At 44.4% G+C, this 25,039-nt stretch overlaps 1 protein-coding gene across 1 annotated transcript in view; it reads right to left on the minus strand.

Moving 5' to 3' along the window:
• LOC139578595 (carboxyl-terminal PDZ ligand of neuronal nitric oxide synthase protein-like) overlaps positions 1 to 25,039 on the minus strand; it is a 240,252-nt gene that overhangs the window by 83,613 nt on the left and 131,600 nt on the right. Inside the window, exon 5 of the mRNA XM_071406421.1 lies at positions 7,729 to 7,837. Within this exon, the coding sequence (XP_071262522.1) occupies positions 7,729 to 7,837 (109 nt within the window). The remainder of the gene's footprint in view (positions 1 to 7,728; positions 7,838 to 25,039) is intronic.

Genomic DNA, 25,039 nt, shown 5'->3' on the forward strand with positions numbered 1-25,039 from the left:
GAGTCGGGCCACCGTAGGCAGACCTGGCTCTCAAGAGAAGACAGGCTATGTGCACACTGCCCAATTAGCTGAGCAGCTTTTCAGTTTGTCGATATAGGACTCGTTTTACTGTGGTCATAGATACTTTGTACCTGTTTCCGCCAGCATCTTCACAAGGTCCTTTGCTGTTGTTCTGGGATTGATTTGCACTTTTCGCACCAAAGCATGTTCATCTCTAGCAGATAGAATGCGTCTCCTTCCTGAGCAGTATGACGGCTGCGTGGTCCCATGGTGTTTATACTTGCGTACTATTGTTTGTACAGATGAATGTGGTACCTTCAGGCGTTTGGAAATTGCTTCCAAGGATGAATCAGACTTGTGGAGGTCTACAATTTTTTTTCTGAGGTCTTGACTGATTTCTTTAGATTTTCCCATGATGTCAAGCAAAGAGGCACTGAGTTTGAAGGTAGGCCTTGAAATACATCCACAGGTACACCTCCAATTGACTCAAATGATGTCAATTAGCCTATCAGAAACTCTAAAGCCATGACATCATTTTCTGGAATGTTCCAAGCTGTTTAAAGGCACAGTCAACTTAGTGTATGTAAACTTCTGACCCACTGGAATTGTGATACATTGAATTATAAGTGAAATAATCTCTCTGTAAACAATTGTTGGAAAAATAACTTGTGTCATGCACCAAGTAGATGTCCTACCCGACTTGCCAAAACTATAATTTATTAACCAGAAATTTGTGGAGTGGTTGAAAAACGAGTTTTAATGACTCCAATCTAAGTGTATGTAAACTTCCAACTTCAACTGTATAAACACGTCAACATTCACAATGCCGCGGGCCAGACGGATTACCAGGACATGTACTCAAATCATGCGCAGAGCAACTTGCAAGTGTCTTCACTGACATTTTCAACCTCTCTGACCGAGTCTGTAATACCTAAATGTTTCAAGCAGACCACCATATTCCCTGTGCCCAAGGAAGCGAAGGTAACCTTCCTAAATGATTACCACTCTGCAGCATTCACTTTGGTAGCCTCGAAGTTCTTTGAAAGGCTGGTCATTGCACACATCAACAGCATCATTTTGGATACCCTAGACCCACTCCAATTCGCATACCGCCCCAACAGATCCACAGATGACGGAATCTCAATCGCACTTCACACTGCCCTTTCCCATCTGGACAAAAGGACACCTATGTGAGAATGCTGTTCATTGACTACAGCTCAGCGTTCAACACCAAAGTGCCCACAAAGCATCACAAAGCTAAGGACTCTGGGACTAAACACCTCCCTCTGCAACTGGATCCTGGACTTCCTGTCGGGCCCCCCCAGGTGGTAAGGGTAGGCAACAACATGTCTGCCATGCTGATCCTCAATACTGGGGCCCCTCAGGGGTGCGTGCTTAACCCCCTCCTGTACTCCCTGTTCACCCGCGACTGCATGGCCAAACACGACTGCAACATTAAGTTTGCTGATGACACAACAGCGGTAGGCCTGATTACCAACAACGCCGAGACAGCCTATGGGGAGGAGGTCAGAGACAGTGCCAGGAAAACAACCTGTCCCTCAATGTGAGCAAGACAAAGGAGATGATCGTGGAATACAGTAAAAGGCAGCCGAACAGGCCCCCATTAACATTGGCGGGGCTGTAGTGGAGCGGGTTGAGATTTTCAAGTTCCTTGGTGTCCACATCACCAACAAACTATTATGGTCCAAACACACCAAGAAAGCCACGAAGAGGGCACGACAACACCTTTTCCCCCTCAGGAGACTGAAAAGATTTGGAATGGGATCCTCAAAAAGTTCTACAGCTGCACCATTGAGAACTGCTCGGCATCTGACCGTAAGACGCTACAGAGAGTAGTTTGTACGGCCCAGTACATCACTGGGGCCAAGCTTCCTGCCATCCAGGACTTATAAACTAGGTGGTGTCAGAGGAAAGCCCAAAAAATGGTCAAGACTCCAGTTACCCAAGTCATAGACTGTTCTCTCTGGTACCGCACTTGCAAGCAGTACCGGAGCGCCAAGTCTAGGAACAAAAGGCTCCTTAACAGCTTCTACCCACAAGCCATAAGACTGCTGAACAATTCATCAAATGGCCACCCAGACTATTTACATTGACCCCTCCCCCCCTTGTTTTTACACTGCTGCTACTCGCTGTTTATTATCTATGCATAGTCACTTTACCCCTACCTACATGTACAAATGACCTCGACTAACCTGTACCCTCGCACATTGACTCGGTACCGGTAACACCCGGAATATAGCATCGTTATTGTTATTTTATTGTGTTACTTTTTATAATTGTTTTACTTTAGTTTATTTGGTAAATATTTTCTTAACTCTTCTTCAACTGCATTGTTGGTTAAGGGCTTGTAAGTAAGCATTTCACTGTATGGTCTACACCTGTTGTATTCGGCGCATGTGACAAATACATTTCGATTTTTAATTTGATTTGTGTGTGTGTAGCCTGACAGTAATGACTCAGCTCTCTTTTCAGGCCAAGTAGAGAAAGAGAGTACAATGCTTAGCGCACGCAGACACACACAGTTAAATTGCAGGAGCAGCACTAGCATTGCTAGCATCGTTAGCCTTTTTAGAAACCTTAGCCTAGATAAAGGACCAGCATTGGAACAGCACCTTAACGTTAACGTGTCATAATGACTCTCGCTGTCTATCTAACTGCAGAGCCTTTGTTCTGTTTCCCTCCAATTCAGCCTGTCAATTAACAGCCATTATGGCTCAACAGTTGTCCAGAAAGTCATTAACACAGACAGGGCTGGGGTGCAACTGTGACTGTTCTGCACAATAACAAGGGGAACGACTGAGGAAAATGCATTACATTTGGAGGATTTTTCTCAGCCCTCACCCTCTTCTAGTGTTCTATGAGTCTTTGAGGATGAATAAATAAGTCATGTAGGCTCACATCATTGATTTGGACCTTAAACAGATTGATGAGTATTTGCATGGGGTCAAATAGAATCTGTGTTAGCCAACCGCTGGCTCAGTCTTTATTTTTTTTATTTCACCTTTATTTAACCAGGTAGGCCAGTTGAGAACAAGTTCTCATTTACAACTGCGACCTGGCCAAGATAAAGCAATGCAGCGCGACAAAAACAACAACACAGAGTTATACATAAACAAACGTAGTCAATAACACAATAGTAAAGAAAAATCGAAAAATCTATGTACAGTGTGTGCAAATGTAGAAGAGTAGGGAGGTAGGCAATAAATAGGCCATAGAGGCGAAATAATTACAATTTAGCATTAATACTGGAGTGATAGATGTGCAAGTGCATCCATCACGCAGTCTCCTGGGTGAGTGATGGATGCCCAAAGTTTTACCTCTTGGCCCATGCCAGCGCACTGTGTCTGAAATTGGCAGAGAGAGTGGCAACTGGCAATTGATGGGAGGGATATCACACACACACACACACACACACACACACACACACACACACACACACACACACACACACACACACACACACACACACACACACACACACACACACACACACACACACACACACACACACACACACACACACACACACACACACACACACACACACCACACGGCAGTCTCCCCTTGGTCCAGGCCTCTGGTCTCTAATGGGTATTCCCTGCAGGTCTCCCCCTCAATTAACTGTCTGTGATGGAGACAGCCTCGTTAATTACAGTGTGATGAAGACACAACCATTATGAAACCAGGATGGCGCCGGAAGAGATGGCTGCTGTTTTACGGGTTCCCAACCAATTGTGCGTGTTTTTTTTGCGTTATTTGTAACTTATTTTGTACATAATGTTTCTGCCACCGTCTCTTATGCCCGAAAAGAGCTTCTGGACATCAGGACAGCGATTACTCACCTCGTACTGGACGAACATTTTTTCTTTAACGAGTCAGACGCGAAGGATTTACTTCAGAAACCCGACAAGGCCCAAATCCCCGTCATTCACATGGATTAGAGACAGAGATATCGGGGACGTAGGTCGGGGTGCCTTGTAAGGATCCAAAGGCAAGTGAGTAATCCCCCTCTACCATCAGTCCTATTAGCCAACGTGCAATCATTGGACGACAAAATGTATGAGCTCCGATCAAGACTATTCTACCAACGGGACATTAAAAACTGTAATATCTTATGTTTCACAGAGTCATGGCTGAATGACGACATGAATAACATAAAGCTGGCTGGGTTTTCGGTCCATTGGCAGGATAGAACAGCTGCCTCCGGTAAGACAAGGTGTGGCGGTCTCTGTCTATTTGTAAATAACAACTGGTGCACTATATCTAATTTTAAGGAAGTCTTGAGGTTTTGCTTGCCTGAGGTAGAGTATCTCATGATAAGCTGTAGACCACACTATTTACCAAGAGAGTTTTCATCTATATTTCTCATAGCTGTCTATTTACCACCACATGATAATGGCGTCGGAGGGGAGGGCTGTCGTCTTATCGGCTCTTAACCAACCACGCTATTTTGTTTGTTTTTTCACGTTGTTTGTAACTTGTTTTGTACAATATGTTGCTGCTACCGTCTCTTATGACTGAAAAGAGCTTCTGGACATCAGAACAGGGATTACTCACCTCAAATTGGATGAGGAGTTCTTCTTCAATGAGTCGAACGCGAGGGATATACTACAGACACCTGACCAGGCCCAGATTCCTGTGATTCGCTGGAAAATGAAACATAGATTTCGCGGAAAGAGATCAGGATGCCTTATGAGGATCAGGAGACGAGTGGCTAATCTAATCTTGCCTTCTATTCTACTAGCTAATGTTCAATCACTGGAAAATAAATGGGACGAACTGAAAGCACGAATATCCTACCAACGGGACATTAAAAATGGTAATATCTTATGTTTCACAGAGTCGTGGCTGAATGACGTTAAGAACATACAGCTGGCGGGTTATACAATCTACCGGCAAGACAGAACATCAGCCTCTGGTAAGACACGGGATGGGGGCCTATGCATATTTGTAAACAATAGCTGGTGCACGATATCTAAGGAAGCCTCAAGATTTTGCTCGCCTGATGTAGAGTATCTCATGATAAGCTGTAGACCACACTATCTACGTAGCGAGTTTTCATCTGTATTTTTCGTAGCTGTCTACATACCACCACAGACAGAGGCTGGCACTAAAACCACACTCAATGAGCTGTATTCCGCCATAAGCAAACAGGAAAATACTCATCCAGAGGTGGTGGGCCTGGGACTTTAATGCAGGGAAACTTAAATCAGTTTTACCAAATTTCTATCAGCGTGTTAAATGTGCAACCAGAGGGAAAGAAACTAGACCAGCTTTACTCCACACACAGAGACGCATACAAAGCTCTCCCTCTCCCTCCATTTGGCAAATCTGACCATAATTCTATCCTGATTCCTGCTTACAAGCAAAAATTAAAGCAGGAAGTACCAGTGACTCGGTCTATAAAAAAGTGGTCAGATGAAGCAGATGCTAAACTACAGGACTGTTTTGCTAGCACAGACTGGAATATGTTCCAGGATTCTTCCAATGTCATTGAGGAGTACACCACATCAGTCACTGGCTTTATCAATAAGTGCATCGACGACGTCGACACACAGTGACTGTATGTGCATACTCCAACCAGGAGCCATGGATTACAGGCAACATTCGCAGTGAGCTAAAGGGTAGAGCTGCCATATTCAAGGAGCGGGACTCTAACCCGGAAGCTAATAAGAAATCCCGCTATGCCCTCCGATGAATCATCAAACAGGCAAAACGTCAATACAGGACTAAGATCGAATCGAACTACACCGGCTCCAGTGTTACAGACTACAAAGAGAAGCACAGCCGAGAGCTGCCCAGTGACACAAGCCTACCATTCGAGCTAAATAACTTCTATGCTCGCTTCGAGGCAAGTAACACTGAAACATGCATGAGAGAATCAGCTGTTCCGGATTACTGTGTGATTACGCTCTCCGCAGCCGATGTGAGTAGGACCTTTTAACAGTTCAACAGGGCCAGACAGATTACCAGGACGTGAACTCCACGCATGCTCTGACCAACTAGCAAGTGTCTTCACCGACATTTTCACCCTCTCCCTGTCTGAGTCTGTAATACTAACTTGTTTCAAGCAGAACACCATAGTCCCTGTGCCCAAGAACAATAAGGTAACCTGCCTAAATGACTACCGGCCAGTAGCACTCACATCTGTAGCCATGAAATGCTTTGAAAGGGCTGGTCATGGCTCACATCAACATCATCATCCCAGAAACCCTATACCCACTCCAATTTGCATACCACCCCAACAGATCCACAGATGATGCAATCTCTATTGCACTCCACAATGCCCTTTCCCACCTGGACAAAAGGAGCACCTATGTGAGAAGACAGCTAGAGAGGAGGGAGGGAAGAGGAATGGAGGACGAGAGAGGGAGGGAGAATTAGAGATAGGGAGCAAAGGTGGAGAGGGAGTGTGTCTGTGTAAAATGGACAGATAAAGCAATGGAAATTCTCTTTTTATGGATTTACGATTTCAATGGTTCTGCCATGCCATTTGACTTGTGGTGTGTGGCTTTGTCCACTGTACATCTGTGAATTCCTTTAAGAGATAAATAACTTTAACTTCAGCTTGAAACCAAAAGTACTCCCTATTCGCTCTGTCTCTCTCTTACACACATAATGGTTCTACGACTCATTACAGCATAGCTGTTAGTGTGGCTGGGTAGAGGTATGTAGTGTGCGTGTACTGGGAGGTTTTAATATGGCAGGATACTGTTTAATACGTGCAGGTGGTGTTTTGGTACAGTACAGCCATGGGCCTGCAGCACTTTATTACTGACACCCTCCAATGCACATTGCTTTGTGTCTCTCCATGCTAGAGTGACTGTGGATTAGAACACACATTTTCGCTCTCTCCCTCTCTCTTACACAATCACGCAAGCAGGCAGGCAGGCAGGCAGGCACGCATGTGCGCACACATACACACACAAACGCACACACACACACATACCTACACACGCGCTCAGGAAAAGTGCTTTCCATCTCAATGGCCTCGGGCCAGAGCTGCCCAAGTGAATGTCAGTGTATTTCACTCCCCGATCTCCCAGGACTAAGGCTTTGTGTGTGTGTGTGCGCGCGGCATAGTTGATAGGGGGAGGGAGCGTGTGAGAGGGTTGTACAGGGCTGCTGCTATAGCCCCGTACAAAATGCACTCACACCACTGTCCCATGGACCTGCAAGCTATGCTCCACCCACCATATAACAGACGCCGCACTACCCGCCTATGCACAGCCATGGCAGACCATGCTCTCACATACCTAGTCACTAGAACACGCTCCCTGGACAGAAACTTCCTAAAACTGCTGTCCGTATATGGAATAAACTTCCAGAGCACGTTATCGGTGACATCACAGTGGTCTTCAGGCCGTCAAATGCCGAGTGCATAGACACCTCGTGACCACACCACCATCCTGAAACACGAACCCGCTGACCACTTCCCACTGACCGCTGAGCTGCAGTGAACCATATGATAGGGCGACTGGATTTGACTTCATATTTGATTTGGCTATTGTTCACAATTCCAACCAATAATTAAACCAAATTCAAATAAAGAGCTGGAGAGAAAGAGGGAGTGTGAATTTCTTTGCTACATTTAGCAATCATGACTGGACATGGCTCAGTCATGTAAATGGTACCGTGTAAAACATTATCATGCAAGAGAGGAACGAGAGAGAGAGCAAAAAGAGATAACGTGCGTGTCTATCTCACCTTCTTCTTGGACTTGAAGACGTTACAGCGGAAGACGTTATTCTGTCCATCTCTGGCGATGTAGCTGAAGATCTTCAGGTCCTGGGAGTCATGAGATACATAGAAGATCCTTCAGGACAGAAACAGAGGAAATAGGTAAACAACCAAAAGGTACCATAGTGCTGAACCCTAACTTAAAATATGTTTGTGTTACTCAACCTCTCACGTAAATCTCCCATTTACATCAATGGAAGACGAGTAATCACAAACTAGCTATCACAGTTTTTACAGAATAACTAGAGTACCAAACAAGTGTAATATAATTGTGTTGAATTGAGACTAGAGGCTGCTTACATCATGACATTTACACTATATATACAAAAGTATGTGGACACCCTTTCTAATTAGTGGAACCCTGAAATTTCATCCACACTTCTTGCTGAGCACACAGCCATGCGATCTCCATAGACAAATATTGGCAGTAGAATGGCCTTACTGAAGAGCTCAGTGATTTTCAATGTGGCATTGTCATTGGATACCACCTTTCCAACAAGTCAGTTCATCACATTTCTGCCCTGCTAGAGCTGTACCGGTCAACTGTAAGTGCTGTTATTGTGAAGTGGAAATGTCTAGGAGCAACAGCGGCTCAGCCGCAAAGTGGTAGGCCACACAAGCTCACAGAACAGGACCGCTGAAGCGCACAGCGCGTAAAAATTGTCTGTCCTCGGTTGCAACACTCACTACCTCTGAAGTGGTGAATCACGCTTCACCATCTGGCAGTCCGACGGACAAATCTGGGCTTGGCGGATGCCAGGAGTACGCTACCTGCCGCAATGCATAGTGTGAACTGTAAAGTTTGGTGGAGGAGGAATAATGGTCTGAGGCTGTTTTCATGGTTCGGTCTAGGCCCCTTAGTTCCAGTGAAGGGAAATCTTAACGCTACAGCATACAATGACATTCTAGACGATTCTGTGCTTCCAACATTGTGGCAACAGTTTGGGGAAGGCCCTTTCCTGTTTCAGCATGACAATGCCCTCGTGCACAAAGCAGACATGGTTTGCTGAGATCAGTCTGGAAGAACTTCACTGACCTGCACAGAGCCCTGACCTCAACACCATCGAACACCTTTGGGATGAATTGCAAAGCCGACTGCGAGCCAGGCCTAGTCGCCCAACATCAGTGCCTGACCTCACTAATGCTCTTGTGGCTGAATTGAAGCAAGTTCCAACATCTAGTGGAAAGCTTTCCCAGAAAAGTGGAGGCTGTTATAGCAGCAATGGGAGGACCAACTCCATATTAATGCCTATGATTTGGGAATGGGATATTCAACGAGAAGGTGTCCACATACTTTTGGTCACGTAGTGTATCTGTCTGATTCAACAACGACAGCCCAGTCAGACAGTCCCGTTCTCTGCATTTTTCCCTAATTGCTCTTTAAATGCTAAACGTCAATGAGCCCGGGGTAGAAGACATCACACACACATTATCACACACACGAACACACGAACACACACACAAACACACATACACCCCTTCCAGACAAATCAGAGGACAACTCCCACTGTGAGAGAAACTAAACACAACCTTTCAGAACTGTGTATGTCATGCCAGGGGCCTTGCTGATATCCCCTAACTTCTTGGTGGCTCCAGTTTGTTATTTCCCTGTCTGCACTTCACTATGCCTCACCATGCCAACAGTGATGTAGGTCCTAATGTGGTGATTATCACAGAGAGTGCAGCAAAGACCAGGACAGCCAAAGCTATCCGGGATGACTCACACAAACACACACACACACACAGGCTTGGGCGGTATACCGTATACCGGGGTACTTGGAAATAGCCACGGGATGTTTTTTTAATATCGTCCATACCGTTGAAACTATGTGTATGTAAATGTGAATCATTGTAGCTACTTTCTAAGTAAATAGCTGCAATCAACTTGTGCAATACGTTAGGAGATAAAGCAGATCTCGTTCTTCATTTCATCTGTTCCCTTATTTTTCATTATGAAGCTTACCGGTAGTCTCCAATCACATGGTGTTTGATTACAAGCACACAACGAAGAAAGAATGGAACCTTGCGAGTCACTCAGTGTTGTGCAGCACGCCCTAGGTGATTTACTGTGGTTACAGTATGGAATTCACAACTACATTTTTGTTAGCTAGATATCTTATAACTATTACAGTTTTTTACGATTGCTTACACACTAAAATTAAACTTTTCCCATAATTAGCAAAACCTTACACTCAAGGAGCAAAACACAAGGCTAGATTTGCACAACTGTAAGCACATTGTCAGCTTCACACTATTTGCAAAACATTACACACAGTGATTTGCAAAACACTAAACACACTTGTATACATCAGACACAGAAGTGTATCATGATGTCACTTCCTTGCAATTTCAAAGCACTGACTGTCAAATTACCACACCTATGAGCCAATCTGTTAAACACAGCCATCAGGTGCACAAACAAATGATTGCTAAATTGTAGACACACCAATCAGGTTTAAGCACTCTAAAAATGCAGCAGGTAGGTTCCCCTGCCTTCAACCAAAATGGAAGGAGTCAGAAGAAGAGTGAGGGTGAGAGGAGGAGTACACAGAGGAGGAGTACACAGAGGAGGAGTACACAGAGGAGGAGAACACAGAGGAGGAGAAGGAGGTAGAGGAAGAGGCAGAGGCCGAGCCAGAGGTCGAGGAAGACCTGAAGCAGGAGGAGAACGTGCACAAAGAAGAAGAGGACCAAACTTATCAAATGACATTCGTGCAACACTAGTGGACCATGTTGTGAACCACGGATTGACGCTGAGGGAGGCTGGACTGAGTTCAGCCAAATCTTAGCAGAGCTACAGTGGCATCTGTCATAAGGACTTTTCGACAGGAAAACAGGTAGAAGAAGATCTGTCTACAGTTACAGTAATCAGACGCTTATTGTATGCACCACTTGTGATACCCCTTCCTGTGACATTGTACAGTAAGTTACATGTATTATTCTCTACATAGGATTGAGGGTCGGGAACGACAAGGAGGAAGGGGGCCCATATTCACGCAAGAACAAGAGACAGAGATAATAAACGTGGTTTTGGCCAATAATGCTATCAGGCTCAGAGAACTACAAGCCAACATTATCGGTGACCATGCCATTTTCAATAATGTCCATCAGGTCTCTCAGTCAACACTGGCACGCATCCTGAAAAGACATCAGTTTCAAATGAAACAACTTTATCGAGTGCCTTTTGAGCGGAATTCAGAGAGGGTCAAACGGCTGCAGCATGAGTATGTGGAGGTTTGTATTGTTCACTTTAGCACTGTGATGTTGCATACTGCACACATGACTTTTTTACATTGACTGTATACTAGACCTATCCTGAACTACACAATCTTGTCTTTCACTGTATTTCAGGGAGTTTTGCAGATGGATGTTGAGGAAATCCTGCATGAATTCATATATATTGATGAGGCAGGGATCAACCTCACAAAAGCAAGAAAGAGAGGCAGAAATATCATTGGCCACAGGGCAACGTGGGGGTAACATCACCCTTTGCGCTGCCGTTTCACAGCATGGGGTTGTCCTCCGTCATGCCAAAATGGGCCCTTACAACACACCTCACATTCTCGCATTTTTGGAGCAGGTAATGAAATGCACCAGATGCAATACACGGTCATCTGGGACAATGTGTCATTCCACCGCTCTGCTTTGGTCCAGAACTGGTTTCAACACCATCCACAGTTGACAGTACTATACCTTCCACCATACTCTCCATTTCTAAACCCTATCGAAGAGTTTTTCTCTGCATGGCGGTGGAAGGTTTACGATCTCCAGCCCCAGGCTCAGGTACCCCTCATTCAGGCCATGGAGGACGCCTGTGACCAAGTCGACGCCGCAGCTGTGCAAGGATGGATTCAACATTCAAGACGGTTCCTCCCGCGTTGTCTTGCTAATGACGATATTGCTTGTGATGTTGATGAAATTCTCTGGCCAGATCCAGCTAGGCGAAGAGATAATGTATAGTATGTTTACTGTAGTATTTTCTGTACAATATTGTCAGTGTTTTTCAGATTATTTTTTATGTTTGTTGTTATTTACTGTAATTGTAATCTGTACTGGATACAGTATTTTACATTTGTCTGTTTGCTGAGTTAACAGTGTTATGCACACTACTGTAGTAGCACGAAAACTGGGACATGTTTTGTTGTGATTCTCCATGTTGACTGACTTGGGTATATGGAGAGAAATGATATTTTCCTCAGTCTGCAGCATTGGTGTAGTGTTTGTATAGTTGCACTTTCTCTGTACTTCATTTACAGTACTCTAATCACTGACAATTAAACTTGCTAAAAGTGTTTTAGGTTAGCAACAGCAGTGTGTAACTGGTTCAAAAAGATTGAAGTCATATGAAATGTGTGTTTCGTATGGTAACAAAATATTATTTTTATGAAGTCGTGTATAGTTTTGACAAAAGTGTTACATTTTGCAAATGATCTGAAGTGTTGTGCTACTGTGGTGTAGGATTGTGCTAATTGTGTGTAGTGTTTTGACAAACCGGGCCCTGTTTTCAAAATTGTGCTTAAACAATTGAAAAAAACTAAGTTAACTGTCTAAAATGTGCTAAATGCTCTGCAGTTTTGCATTTGGTTTGCTAGGTAACTTAATAGATATCTGGTTGGTTAGCTTCTTGCAAAATCAAGCTTCTCTTGGTAACAGCAGAGAATCCCCTCCTGGATCAAGAGCCTTCCTGTCCAATATATATATTGTGTGTGCAGCAAACTATGGGTACTATTTTTTGTTTGTTACTTGTATAACTTTATAAGCTGGGATGTCTGTTCTGCAAAAAAAATAGCACCCCTTGTGTTCAGTGCTGGTATCACTGAATATACTGGGATGGCACAGCGTCGATATGGTATGACAATCTGGATACCCTCTCACACACACACAGACACACACACACACAGGCACACACCACTTTTAATAGCGGAACAGGTTGATATGGTGATATAATGTCATAGTAATTTAGTGATGTGCCTTTGTTTACTCTTTGTTTATATCTGCTATGAAATATGCTGCAGATAAACCAGCTGCTACGAGGCTCTGCAGGCCGCAGAACTCTGTCATCACACACACACTCTGAGAGATACAGTAACTTACAGTAACCAAATTGTGTCAATATTTTCCCCTCTATCCTGCCAGATAGAGCTGTGTGTGTGTGTGTGTGTCCAAACAGATTCGACTGTAATTAACGCAGACAGCAGAGGAGAGATGGCAGCCAACATACAGCATATCAGCATCATGATCTCTTAGCATTCATTACAGGATATGACTATAACCACAGACAGACCACACTGTGAGGCCATCACAATATCTTACAGACAGGATATTACAACCTGTTTTAACCTGTTCTTATCCTCTGGAAAAGCATCAAATCATAAAAGATTCAAGTGAACTTTTACTACATAGTTGGTTACAATATCTAAAGTGTAGAAGAACATCATGAAAGATGGATGTGAACTAAAGTAAAAAATGGTTGTTTTGGTCTCTTTTAGTCCCCTGTCAAGATAACATGTGAATGTAAATACGTTTCACATCTGGTGATGGACTCGAATAGTGTCAGCCCACAGTCTGACTCCATACGCTGGCAGTGGAGCATAAACTACTGTAGTGCTCTTACTTTAAAACACCTAAGAATATCTGTTTTTAAACGTATGCTCTTAGTGTAGAATGGCTATGAAGATCTGCTTGTTTTGTTTGTCTGCGTATGATTTGTGCTATGAATATCTGCTCTTAAGGCCTGCTTTGTTTTGATCACTCTGACCTGTATAGAATATATTTTTTTATACACACACAGACACACATACGCACGCATGCACAGTTAAGCCAGTTAAGTGACCCCTGTAGACAGATGGACACGACAGGAGTGAGGGAGAGAGCGAGTGTGTAGTACAGTACTGCTCTCACACTACTCCCTCTCCGTGTCAAACACAGACAAACCCAGAGATAAACATACCCTGCAAGAACTCATCTCTATCATCCTCCTCTGTTTGCTGTCCTTCACTCTGAAGAGGCGGAGCCAGCGGCAGTGTGTGCGTGTGTGTGTACAATACAGCCCCCCATGCCTAATTGACTAGCAGCTTGTGTTGAGGTTTATACTGTATCCTGTCAGAGCTGGAATGAGCTGATAGTGACTCAATACACTTCATGGGGATAACAATTACAATGTGGGTGTGTGTGTGTGTGGAAGGTTATATTGAGCAGAATAACAGCTCAATGATGGCTCTCAACAGAAAAATGCATCCTATTCCATTAAGCAACAACAGAGACAAACCTCCCCACCAGACGACAAACTGCACTAATTCATCCCCTGGGAGACAAACACATGCTCACACAATATGGAGATGTTAGTAGAGTCATGTCATGTCATAGAGAGGACTGCTTGCAGTACACATAACACTGCATAGCCCAGGGTTGGACAGTTTTAGGCTGTGTGTTTTCTGTGTGTGTTGGTGTATGTGTGGAGCTTGCCTAGTTAAATAAAGATTCAATATTTAAAAAAATGTGTGGAGCTCCCTTTTTCTCCTGCAACTCAACCACATGATTTCTGTCTGTCTGTCTGTCTGTCTGTCTGTCTGTCTGTCTGTCTGTCTGTCTGTCTGTCTGTCTGTCTGTCTGTCTGTCTGTCTGTCTGTCTGTCTGTCTGTCTGTCTGTCTGTCTGTCTGTCTGTCTGTCTGTCTGTCTGTCTGTCTGTCTGTCTGTCTGTCTGTCTGTCTGTCTGTCTGTCTGTCTGTCTGTCTGTCTGTCTGTCTCTGTGTGTGTGTGTGTGTGTGTGTGTGTGTGTGTGTGTGTGTGTGTGTGAGTGGTCTCCAGTGAGTAAAAAAGCCAGATAAAGAAGTAAGAAGATCAGATAAAGAGCGAAGGGCTTGTGTGGCACAGATGAGATCCCCAAGCCTCTAGTCCCAAACCCCATACCAGCTTCTGTAGATGAGACTGACTCGCTGTAGAATGTGATCAGAGCTTTGAGAGTGACTCCAAGGTCATCCATGGAGCTCTGCTTATATATATGAGAGAGAGAGAGAGAGAGAGAGAGAGAGAGAGAGAGAGAGAGAGGGTGAAATTCCACAGTGTGCCATCACAGCAGCAAGATTTGTGACCTGTTGCCACTAGAAAAGGGCAACCGGTGAAGAACAAACACCATTGTAAATACAACCCATATTTATGCTTATTTATTTTCCTTTGTGTACTTTAACCATTTGTACATTGTTACCACACTGTATATATATAATATGACATTTGTAATGTCTTTATTGTTTTGAAACTTCTGTATGTGTAATGTTTACTGTTAATTTTTTATTGTTTATTTCACTTTTGTATATTATCTACCTCACTTGCTTTGGAAATGTTAACACATGTTTCCCATGCCAATAAAGCCCCTTGAATTGAATAGAGAGAAGAGAGAGAAGAGAGAGAGAGAGAGAGAGAGAGAGAGAGAGAGAGAGAGAGAGAGAGAGAGAGAGAGAGAGAGAGAGAGAGAGAGAGAGAGAGAGAGAGAGAGAGAGAGAGAGAGAGAGAGAGAGAGAGAGAGAGATAATGTATATAGACATAAGACATTTGAAATACCTTTATACTTTTGGAAGTGTAATGTTTACTGTTCATTTTTTGTTATTTATTTCTCTTTTGTTTATTATGTTTATTATCTATTTCACTTGCTTTGTTTACCATGCCAATAAAGCCCCTTAAATTGAGAGAGAGAGAGCGAGAGAGAGAGAAAAAAGGGTACTAAACAACTTGTTGGTGCAGAGGCACTGACAAAGCTGATATATGTTCTGTGGCTATTCCATTCCGTGTAACAGAGATACCATAAATTATGCCAGGTAAGTAAAACTGGGCTGTTAAGGTTCATGGACTAGTGGCATTTTTAGAGTTGATCAGTTTCAGGGATTTTCAGATATAATCACAGCCATATTTCACAGTATGTGCTTCATATGACACTTTATTATGATAAAACTTCCCAGTCTTTGCCGATGTCAAGCATACCCATAACATGAGATAGCCACCAAGCATTCTTGAAAATAAGGAGGCAGTTACTCATTGATGTCTTGTGTTAGATTTGCCCCAAACATAAGGCTTTGCATTTAGGCCAAAAAGTTTATTCCTTAAAGTTCCCAATGGCCTCATGGTGACATCTCTGAGCAGTTTCCTTCCTGTCCTGCAGCTCAGTTCAGAAGGACAACTGTATATTTGTTGTGTCTGCGTGGTTTAATACATCATCCACAGCATAATTATTAACTTGACCAGGCTTAAAGATATTCAATGTCTGATTTGTTATTGTTAGCCATCTACCAATCACTGCCCTTCTTTATGAGCTCCCTGGTCTTTGTAGTTGAATCTGTGCTTGAAATGCAATACTTGAAAGAGGGACAGATGTTGTATGTATGGGGGACAGACAAATTGTGAATTATGGGGGACTACGGGGGTCTCAGAACCCCTGAATGAGACATGAGTCCACCCCTTACATGCTCAGGTAATCTACTTTTTGAAGTGATTTGTTTGACAATAAGATGAAAACATCCATGACTGGTTGTGTTCATGCCAAATTAAAAGGCAATAAAAAACATTTTACCGTTAAATGAAATGTCTTTACTATTAGGCCCATAAAAACATTTAGTGCACAGAGTGAGTCCATGTAACTTATTATGTGATTTGTTAAGCCAAATTTGACTCCTGAACTAATTTAGGTTTGCCTAAACAAAGGGGGTGAATACTTATGCAACGACTATATTTTAGTTCTTTAATTTGTATTCATTTGTAAACATTTGTATAATTTTATTGTAACTTTGACATTATGAAGTATTTTGTGTAGATCACTGACAAAAAGAAATCCATTTCAATCTCACTTTGTAACGCATCAAAATGTGAAACAAATCCAAGCGGGGTGAATACTTATGATACCCACTGTTTGTGGAATGTTCACTTCTTTTGAAACATGCGTAGCGCTGATATATGTACTTTTGTTGTAAACAACTTACTGTGTCTGATTACTCGTCACACGCTGGTTCCGGTATGTCACTGCAATAGACTAGGGTTAGTGAGAAAGTGTGGAACAATAATCAAAGCTTGATCAAAGGTATTTATCTACACTGCCCCACCCACCCCTTTAATTCTGTTATCAGGGTGTGGTAACCCCACAAACACAATAACAAAACCGCGTGTGTGCGTGTGTGTGTGTGTGGTGTGTGTTTCTGTAGCCCAGTGGAAAGCCATGTTAGCAGGCTTCTGGCAATGCACTCTGGGAATTAATCTGTTCCAGCTCCTTCACTTCCTCTCTGCTAATCTGAAAGTAATTACTCTATTAGGAAAATATAAAAAGAAACACACACACACACACACACACACACACACACACACACACACACACACACACACACACACACACACACACACACACACACACACACACACACACACACACACACACACACACACACACACACACACATATATCTACAGAGAGAGAGAGAGAGAGAGAGAGAGAGAGAGAGATACAAAGAAAGAGAGAGAAAGAAAGAGAGTGAATCTATGAAGACAAAGAGAGCCATAAAATAAAATAATGATATCAGCTGACATATTTGACAAATGCTTTTAAAATGTTTTGAAGAGAAGAGAATGAAGTCCAGGAGCTCAGGATCAAATATAAACCTGTGTGTCAGAGGACTGACAGATGATGATGGCTATTTCCTGGAAGGCATAGTGAGTTCTAGAAATATACTGTATATCCTGCCCCTGTTGATGATGTGTACAAATTGGGCATGTTTCTCTCTGAGTACATGCGTTTGTCCATACCCATGTGTGTGTGTGTGTGTGTGTGTGCGTGTGAGAGAGTTGTTTGTGAATGTGTGTATGATGTGCATGTGTGTGTGTGTGTGTGTGTGTGATGTTTGCGGGTCAGTGTGTGTATACAGTAGTGCCTTCCCTGCACGTGATGTAAAACAAACAGTCAGTCAGTCTGCAGAGTTCCTCTAGTCTTCATCAGTGTGTTGATTCACCAGACTGCTCTCAGACATCGGCTGCATAAGCAGAACACCCTGCTGTTGCTGTTTGTCCCTGATGGAGGGAACGCTACCAACCAATCACAAACACTCTGTTACTTTCCTTCTGCTATAGATTGTTTGTAAGTGCATGCCTGAGCCTCCAAACTTCCAAGGGCAGCCTCTCAGAGAGAAAGTGTGTGTGTAGCATTCTATAGGGTAGTGTAGGATCTACTTAGTGGTCAGTACCTCTGGCCCATGTCCAGCCATATCATAGATAGATGCCTACAGATGCCAAATAGCAGAGTAGCTGGTCAGCAGAGCTGAGGTTGCTATATCACTAATCATCATTTTGACTTTGTATGCTTGCTGTGTGACCGACCTTTTGTCAGTGTAATTGCTGAGGAGGAATTGGCAGATATCTCCATGCGGAGAGGTACATGAGGACCCGCATGCACGCACACACGCGCCAGAACTTGAGCCCCCACTCTGTGCTTCTGATGCACGCACACACACACACACACACACACACACACACACACACACACACACACACACACACACACACACACACACACACACACACACACACACACACACACACACACACACACACACACACACACACACACACACACACACACCTACTACTTAACAACAGGAGAACAAACAATTTATACGTTCTAAAACAGCTTGCAGCTTCAATCTCCCTGACAGAATAACAAATTCAAGCGTGAAGTACCCCCCACTCTGCTCTCCTCTGTAGCCCTGAGGCAGGCTGTGCTAGCTGCTAGCAAATACATATATGATGTAGAGTCCTGCATTGGGCCGGATATCGGTGGTTCCCCGCAGTTGGCCTGCAAAATAATCTGCTTTTGTTTGGAATGAAAACATTATTTCAACCCGTGGGTCAACTTACGGTTCAGAACACTTATATTGTGGGTAAAAAATATTTTAAATCAAAATAATTGTATTTTTTTTTACAAACCTAGGTGCTTGTTGTGTTGCATAGGCTTTCATTAGTTAAGAAGGCTAATTAGAAGGCCTTTTTTTCAGAACAATTTGAGTTGTTGATATGCCGCATCTCATTATGAAAGTATCGTTCAAAATGTATTGCATGGTTTCAATTTATCCAAATATTGAATAGACATGCAGACAAATTTATTGATGCAGGGAGGGGAATAATAACCTACTAGGCCTACTCTGGTACCATAAAAACATTATTTGCCGGGTCACGGTTCGGCTCTCTGAACAATTCTATGCGAGTGGATTGGGTTGGGGATATAAATCTGTCCTGATGTCGGTATCGGGCGGGGCTCGGAATTGATGACACCGGCGTGGGGAGGGTGAGGCTCCAAAAACCCGACTGAGATGGCCATTGCAAAATGTAGATTTTTGTGGTCAATTAACCATTTCTTTGTGAATTGTGATGTGTACTTGGGGTTATTGTCCTGCTGGAAGATCTACTTGCAGTCAAGTTTCAGCTTCCTGGCATGGGCAACCAGGTTTTTGGCTGAAATGTCCTGGCACTGGCCGTTGACCTTAACAAAGAACAGTTGGGGCGGCAGGTAGCCTAGTGGTTAGAGCGGTGGGCCATTAACCCAAAGGTTGCTGGGTCAAATCCTTGAGCTGACAAGGTAAAAATCTGTCGTTCTGCCCCTGAGCAAGGCAGTTAACCCACTGTTCCCCGGGTGCTGAAGACGTGGATGTCGATTAAGGCAGCCCCCTGCACCTCTCTGATTCAGAGGGGTTGGGTTAAATGCGGAAGACACATTTCAGTTGTACAACTGACTAGGTTACCTTAAACAGTGGAAGCAAAATAGCCCCTTAACATCAATGTCAGGCGTGTGCGTACTTGTGGTGAAGTCAGGTGCAGGAGAGCAGAGAATTGTGAACAGGAGCACACTTTATTACGGCAGTAGAGATATACAGATGGACGCAGCTGCGTCAAAAACCTCCTCCAGCCAACAAGGCAAAGTGTATAGCGCGCACAAATGTCACACAACATAAATGTATGGCAATGTAGAACAAACTCTTAGCCTAGTGCGTACAACACGTAACACAAAAAATAATTACACACAAAGACATGAGGGAGAACAGAGGAATAAATACATGTAGTGTGATTGGGGAATGCAAACCAGGTGTGAATGGAACAAGACAAAACCAATGGATAATTGAAGAATGGAGCGGCGATGGCTAGAAAGCCGGTGACGTCGAACGCAGAATGCCGCCCGAACAAGGAGGGGCCGACTTCGGCGGAACTCGTGACAATCAAAGATCCACCACCACAGTAGATCTGTTTTTTTTCTCTCACAATAACGCATATTTCTTTCGAGCGAAAACCCACCACTGGTGTGCATAGTCAAAGAGCTCTATTTTAATAGATAAATCAGGGGGTTGTAACTAGATAGTTTGTGTCACGGTGTGCGCTACTGGTTGAAGGTAAGTCAGGTGCAGGAGAGCAGAGATGGGTGATAATAGGCGCACTTTATTCATATCCAATGAAAATAGCAATATACGCCCAAAGTACACGAAACGGTACAAAATAACCAACACACACGGGCCAAACACAGACCCGGTGCTAACCAGCCTAATACGGGCTACAAGTAACAAACAAACAATTTCACACAAAGACATGAGGGGAAACAGAGGAATAAATATATGATGTGTGATTGGGATTGAAAACCAGGTGTGCAGGGAACAAGACAAAACAAATGGATAAATGAAAAATGGAGCGGCGATGGCTAGAAAGCCGGTGACGTCGACCGCCGAACACCGCCCGAACAAGGAGAGGAGCCGACTTCGGCGGAAGTCGTGACAGTTTGTCTGTAGTCCTCTCCTGTCATAGCCCAGTGTCACGACAGAGCCACCAGTAGTATTCTAATAACTGATTTACTGGAATACAACTGTTCCTACAACTGTTACTTGCTGGCTTTGGCATGCACCCTCAATTGGTTTAACAGACTGTGTGTGTGTACTCATGATTAATACTTCAGACACTGCACTGTATTTCTCAAATTTCTCATCAAATCTGTCTGAGCCTCCAAATCCATGCACGCTGTGTGTGTGTGTGTGTGTGTATTTGTTCAGGGGCCTGAAACTGCTGCCTGGCAACCTTGACCTCAGCAGAACTTGAGCCCCCACTCTGCAGTTATGACACACACACACACACACACACACACACACACACACACACACACACACACACACACACACACACACACACACACACACACACACACACACACACACACACACACACACACACACACACACACACACACACACACACACACACACACACACACACACACACACACACACACACTCCAGTCTCCAAAGAAAAAGGTACGGACTGGTACATTTCCTCAGAGGTAATCCTGTGATTTGGACTAATACCACAGTCTCTCATTATCCCAGTGCTGAAAGACACACACACCCACACCCCGCTGCCAAGAGGATTGCTGGCTGCCGCAACACACAGATGAACTTCCTACAAGGTCACTAGAACTTCCTACAACAGTCTCCTTCACAAAGTCTTTGAGTCACAGGGGTAGCAAAACCTCTCCTAGTTAGTTCGGGTGTGGAGGCTTTTGTTCTACCCCTGATCTGTACTAAATCAGAGATTACTACACTGTAAATATTTATCCCTTTGACATTAGACCAGTGGTGGAAAAAGTACCCAAATGTCATACTTGAGTAAAAGTAAAGATACCTTAAAAAGAAAATGACTCAAGTAATAGTGAAAGTCACCCAGTAAAATACTACTTAAGTAAAAGTCTAAACGTTTTTTGTTTAAAATATACTTAAGTAAAAGTAAAAGTATAAATCATTTCAGATTCCTTATATTAAGCAACCCAGATGGCACGATTTTATTTTATTTTTTCATTTACAGATAGCCAGGGGCCCACTTCAACAGTCAGACATAATTTACAAACGAAGCATTTGTGTTTAGTAAGTCTGCCAGATCAGAGGAAGTAGGGATGACCGGGGATGTTCTCTTGATAAGTGCATGAATTAGACAATTTTCCTATCCTGCTAAGCATTCAAAACGTAACGAGTACTTTTGGGTGTCAGTGTCACTACCGTCGTATGAATAATTAGACCAAGGCGCAGAGTGAGTAGAGTTCCACATTTTAATGTTAGTGAAACTTCCAAAACAACAAAGATATAACGATCGTGAAATACGTAGAGCACATAGGCACTCATACAAAACAATATCCCCCATAGCAGGTGGGAAAAAGGACACACTAAGTATGATCCCCAAATAGAGGTAACGATTATCAGCTGCCTCCAATTGGGAACCATACACACACACCAACATAGAAATATAATACCTAGAAACCCCCCTAGTCACGCCCTGACCTAGTCACGCCCTGAACCCCAAGGGTTCTCTATGGTCAGGGCGTGACAGTACCCCCCCCAAAGGTGCGGACTCCGACCGCAAAACCTGAAACTAGATGGGAGGGTTAGGGTGGGCAACTAGCGTCGGTGGTGGCTCCGGTGCGGGACGTAGCACCCGCTCAGACCGCGGATCCGGCCATGGAGCCGGGCTGAACACCGTGCCCGGACTGGGCACCGGTGTAGAAAAAGGCTCCGCGGCCATGGAGCGGGACTGGACGCCGTGCCTGGACTGGGCACCGGCGCAGAGGAAGGCTCCGGCCATGGAGCAGGACTGGATGCCGTGCCTGGACTGGGCACCGGCACAGAGGAAGGCTCCGACCATGGAGCGGGACTGGACACTGTGCCTGGACTGGGCATCGGCGCAGTGGAAGGCTCCAGCCATGGCACCGGCGCAGGAAGCTCCGGGCCGTGGACCGTCACTGGAAGCTCCGGGCCGTGAACCATTGCTGGAAGCTCTGAACTGTGAACCGTCGCTGGAAGCTCTGGACTGTGAAGCGTCGCTGGAGACTCCTGACTGTACACACACACTGGTGGACGAGTGCGGGGAGCCGGCACAGGATGTACCGGGCTGGGGAGACGCACTGGAGGCCTGGTGCGTGAAGCCGGCACAGGTTGCACCGGACTGGTGACACGCTCTTCAGGGCGAGTGCGGGGAGCCGGCACAGGACATACCGGACTGGGAAGGCGCACTGGAGGCCTGGTGCGTGGAGCCGGCACAGGTTGCACCGGACTGGTGACACGCTCTTCAGGGCGAGTGCGGGGAGCCGGCACAGGACGTACCGGGCTGGGAAGGCGCACTGGAGGCCTGGTGCGTGGAGCCGGCCCAGGTTACACCGGACTGATGACACGCTCCTCAAAACGCCTGCACTGCAGCATACTCCTAGCCAACATCTCTCTCCGATATCCCTCCTCAAACTGCTCCATCGACTCCCAGACGGTCTCTGACTCTCGGCTCGGCTCGGCTGACCGCCCCTTGTGCCCCCCCCCCCCCCCCCAAAAACAAATCTTTGGGTTGCCCTTGGGATGTTTGTGGCCGCGGACCCCGGCGTCGTCGCTGTCCTCCTTTACTCCTCGGCGACTCCCGCCAAGGAAGGGTCTCGCATCCACCTAGTATCTCTTCCCATGACCAACTCTCCTTCACCTCCTGGGCACGCTGCTTGGTCCTGACTTGGTGGGATATTCTGTCACGACCGTCATATGAATAATTGGACCAAGGCGCAGCGTGAGTAGAGTTCCACATTTTAATGATAGTGACACTTCCAAAACAACACGTGAAATATAGTCACGCCCTGACCTATTACACCATAGAGAACCCTGAGGGCTCTCTATGGTCAGGGCGTGACAGTCAGGGAAAATGTAAGGAGTAAAAATTACATTATTTTCTTTAAGAATGTAGTGGAGTAAAAGTTAAAGTTGTCAAAAATATAAATAGTAAAGTAAAGTACAGATACCCCAAAACACTACTTTAAAGTAGCACTTTAAAGTATTTTTATTCAAGTACTTTACACCACTGCATTAGACAAATGACAATGTGATTTTATTGTAGGTGTGGATGGCTCCTTTCATTTCCTGTGTCTTTGTTTTAAATACAGTGTATGACATAATCTGTGTAAGCAGGCATAGGGCTGTGGCAGTCATGAAATTTTGTCAAGAAAATAACTGCCTGCCTCACAGTAATTGACCGTTAATTAACATAAACACATTTAGCATCTCCTGGCTTCCACGCATAGCCACTGATGCAGACCGTTGGAACATCTACATTTTAAAAAGTATAATAAATCCATGTAATGCAGTGCATTCGGAAAGTATTCTGACCCCTCGACTTTTTTTCACATTTTGTCAAGGGGTCTGAATACATTAGACAAAGGACAACGTGATAGTTTTATTATAGGTGTGGATGGCTCCTTTCATTTCCTGTGTCTTTGTTTTAAATACAGTGTATGACATCATCTGTGTAAGCAGGCATAGGGCTGTGGCAGTCATGAAATTTTGTCAGCCGGTGATAGTCAAGCAAATAACTACCGGTCTCACAGTAATTGACCGTTAATTAACATAAACACAACGTAAACACAAAAAATACAACATAAACACAAAATGTACCGTAACATTTTGTTACGTTACAGCCTTATTCTAAAATGGATTACATTGTGTTTTTTCCTCATCAATCTATACACTATACCCCATAATCACAAAGCAAAAACAGGTGTTTAGAAATGTTTGCAAATGTATTAAAAATAAATACAGAAATATCACATTTCCATAAGTAGTCAGACTCTTTACTCAGTACCTTGTTGAAGCACCTTTGGCAGCGATTACAGCCTCAAATCTTCTTGGGCATGACGCTACAAGCTTGGCACACCTGTATTTGGGGAGTTTATCCCATTCTTCTCTGCAGATCTTCTCCAGCTCTGTCAGGTTGGATGGGGAGCGTCACTGCACAACTATTTTCAGGTCCCACCAGAAATGTTCGATCAGGTTCAAGTCCGGGCTTTGGCTTGGCCACTCAAGGACATTCAGAGACTTGTCCTGAAGCCAGCGTTGTCTTGGCTCTGTGTTTAGGATCGTTGTCCTGTTGGAAGGTGAACCTTCGCCCCAGTCTGAGGTCCTGAGCACTCTGGAGCAGTTTTTCATCAAGGATCTCTCTGTACTTTGCTCCGTTCATCTTTCCCTTGATCCTGACTAGCCTCCCAGTCCCTGCCACTGAAAAACATCCCCACAGCATGATGCCGCCACCACCATGCTTCACCGTAGGGGTGGTGCAAGGTTTCCTCCAGACTTGACACTTGGCATTCAGGCCAAAGAGTTCAATCTTGGTTTCATCAGATCAGATAATCTTCTATCTCTAATCCTTTTAGATGTCTTTTGGCAAACTCCAAGCGGGCTGTCATTATCCTTTTACTGAGGAATG

Source organism: Salvelinus alpinus, chromosome 6 (assembly GCF_045679555.1).
Source record: "Salvelinus alpinus chromosome 6, SLU_Salpinus.1, whole genome shotgun sequence".
In the NCBI taxonomy this organism is placed as follows: domain Eukaryota; kingdom Metazoa; phylum Chordata; class Actinopteri; order Salmoniformes; family Salmonidae; genus Salvelinus; species Salvelinus alpinus.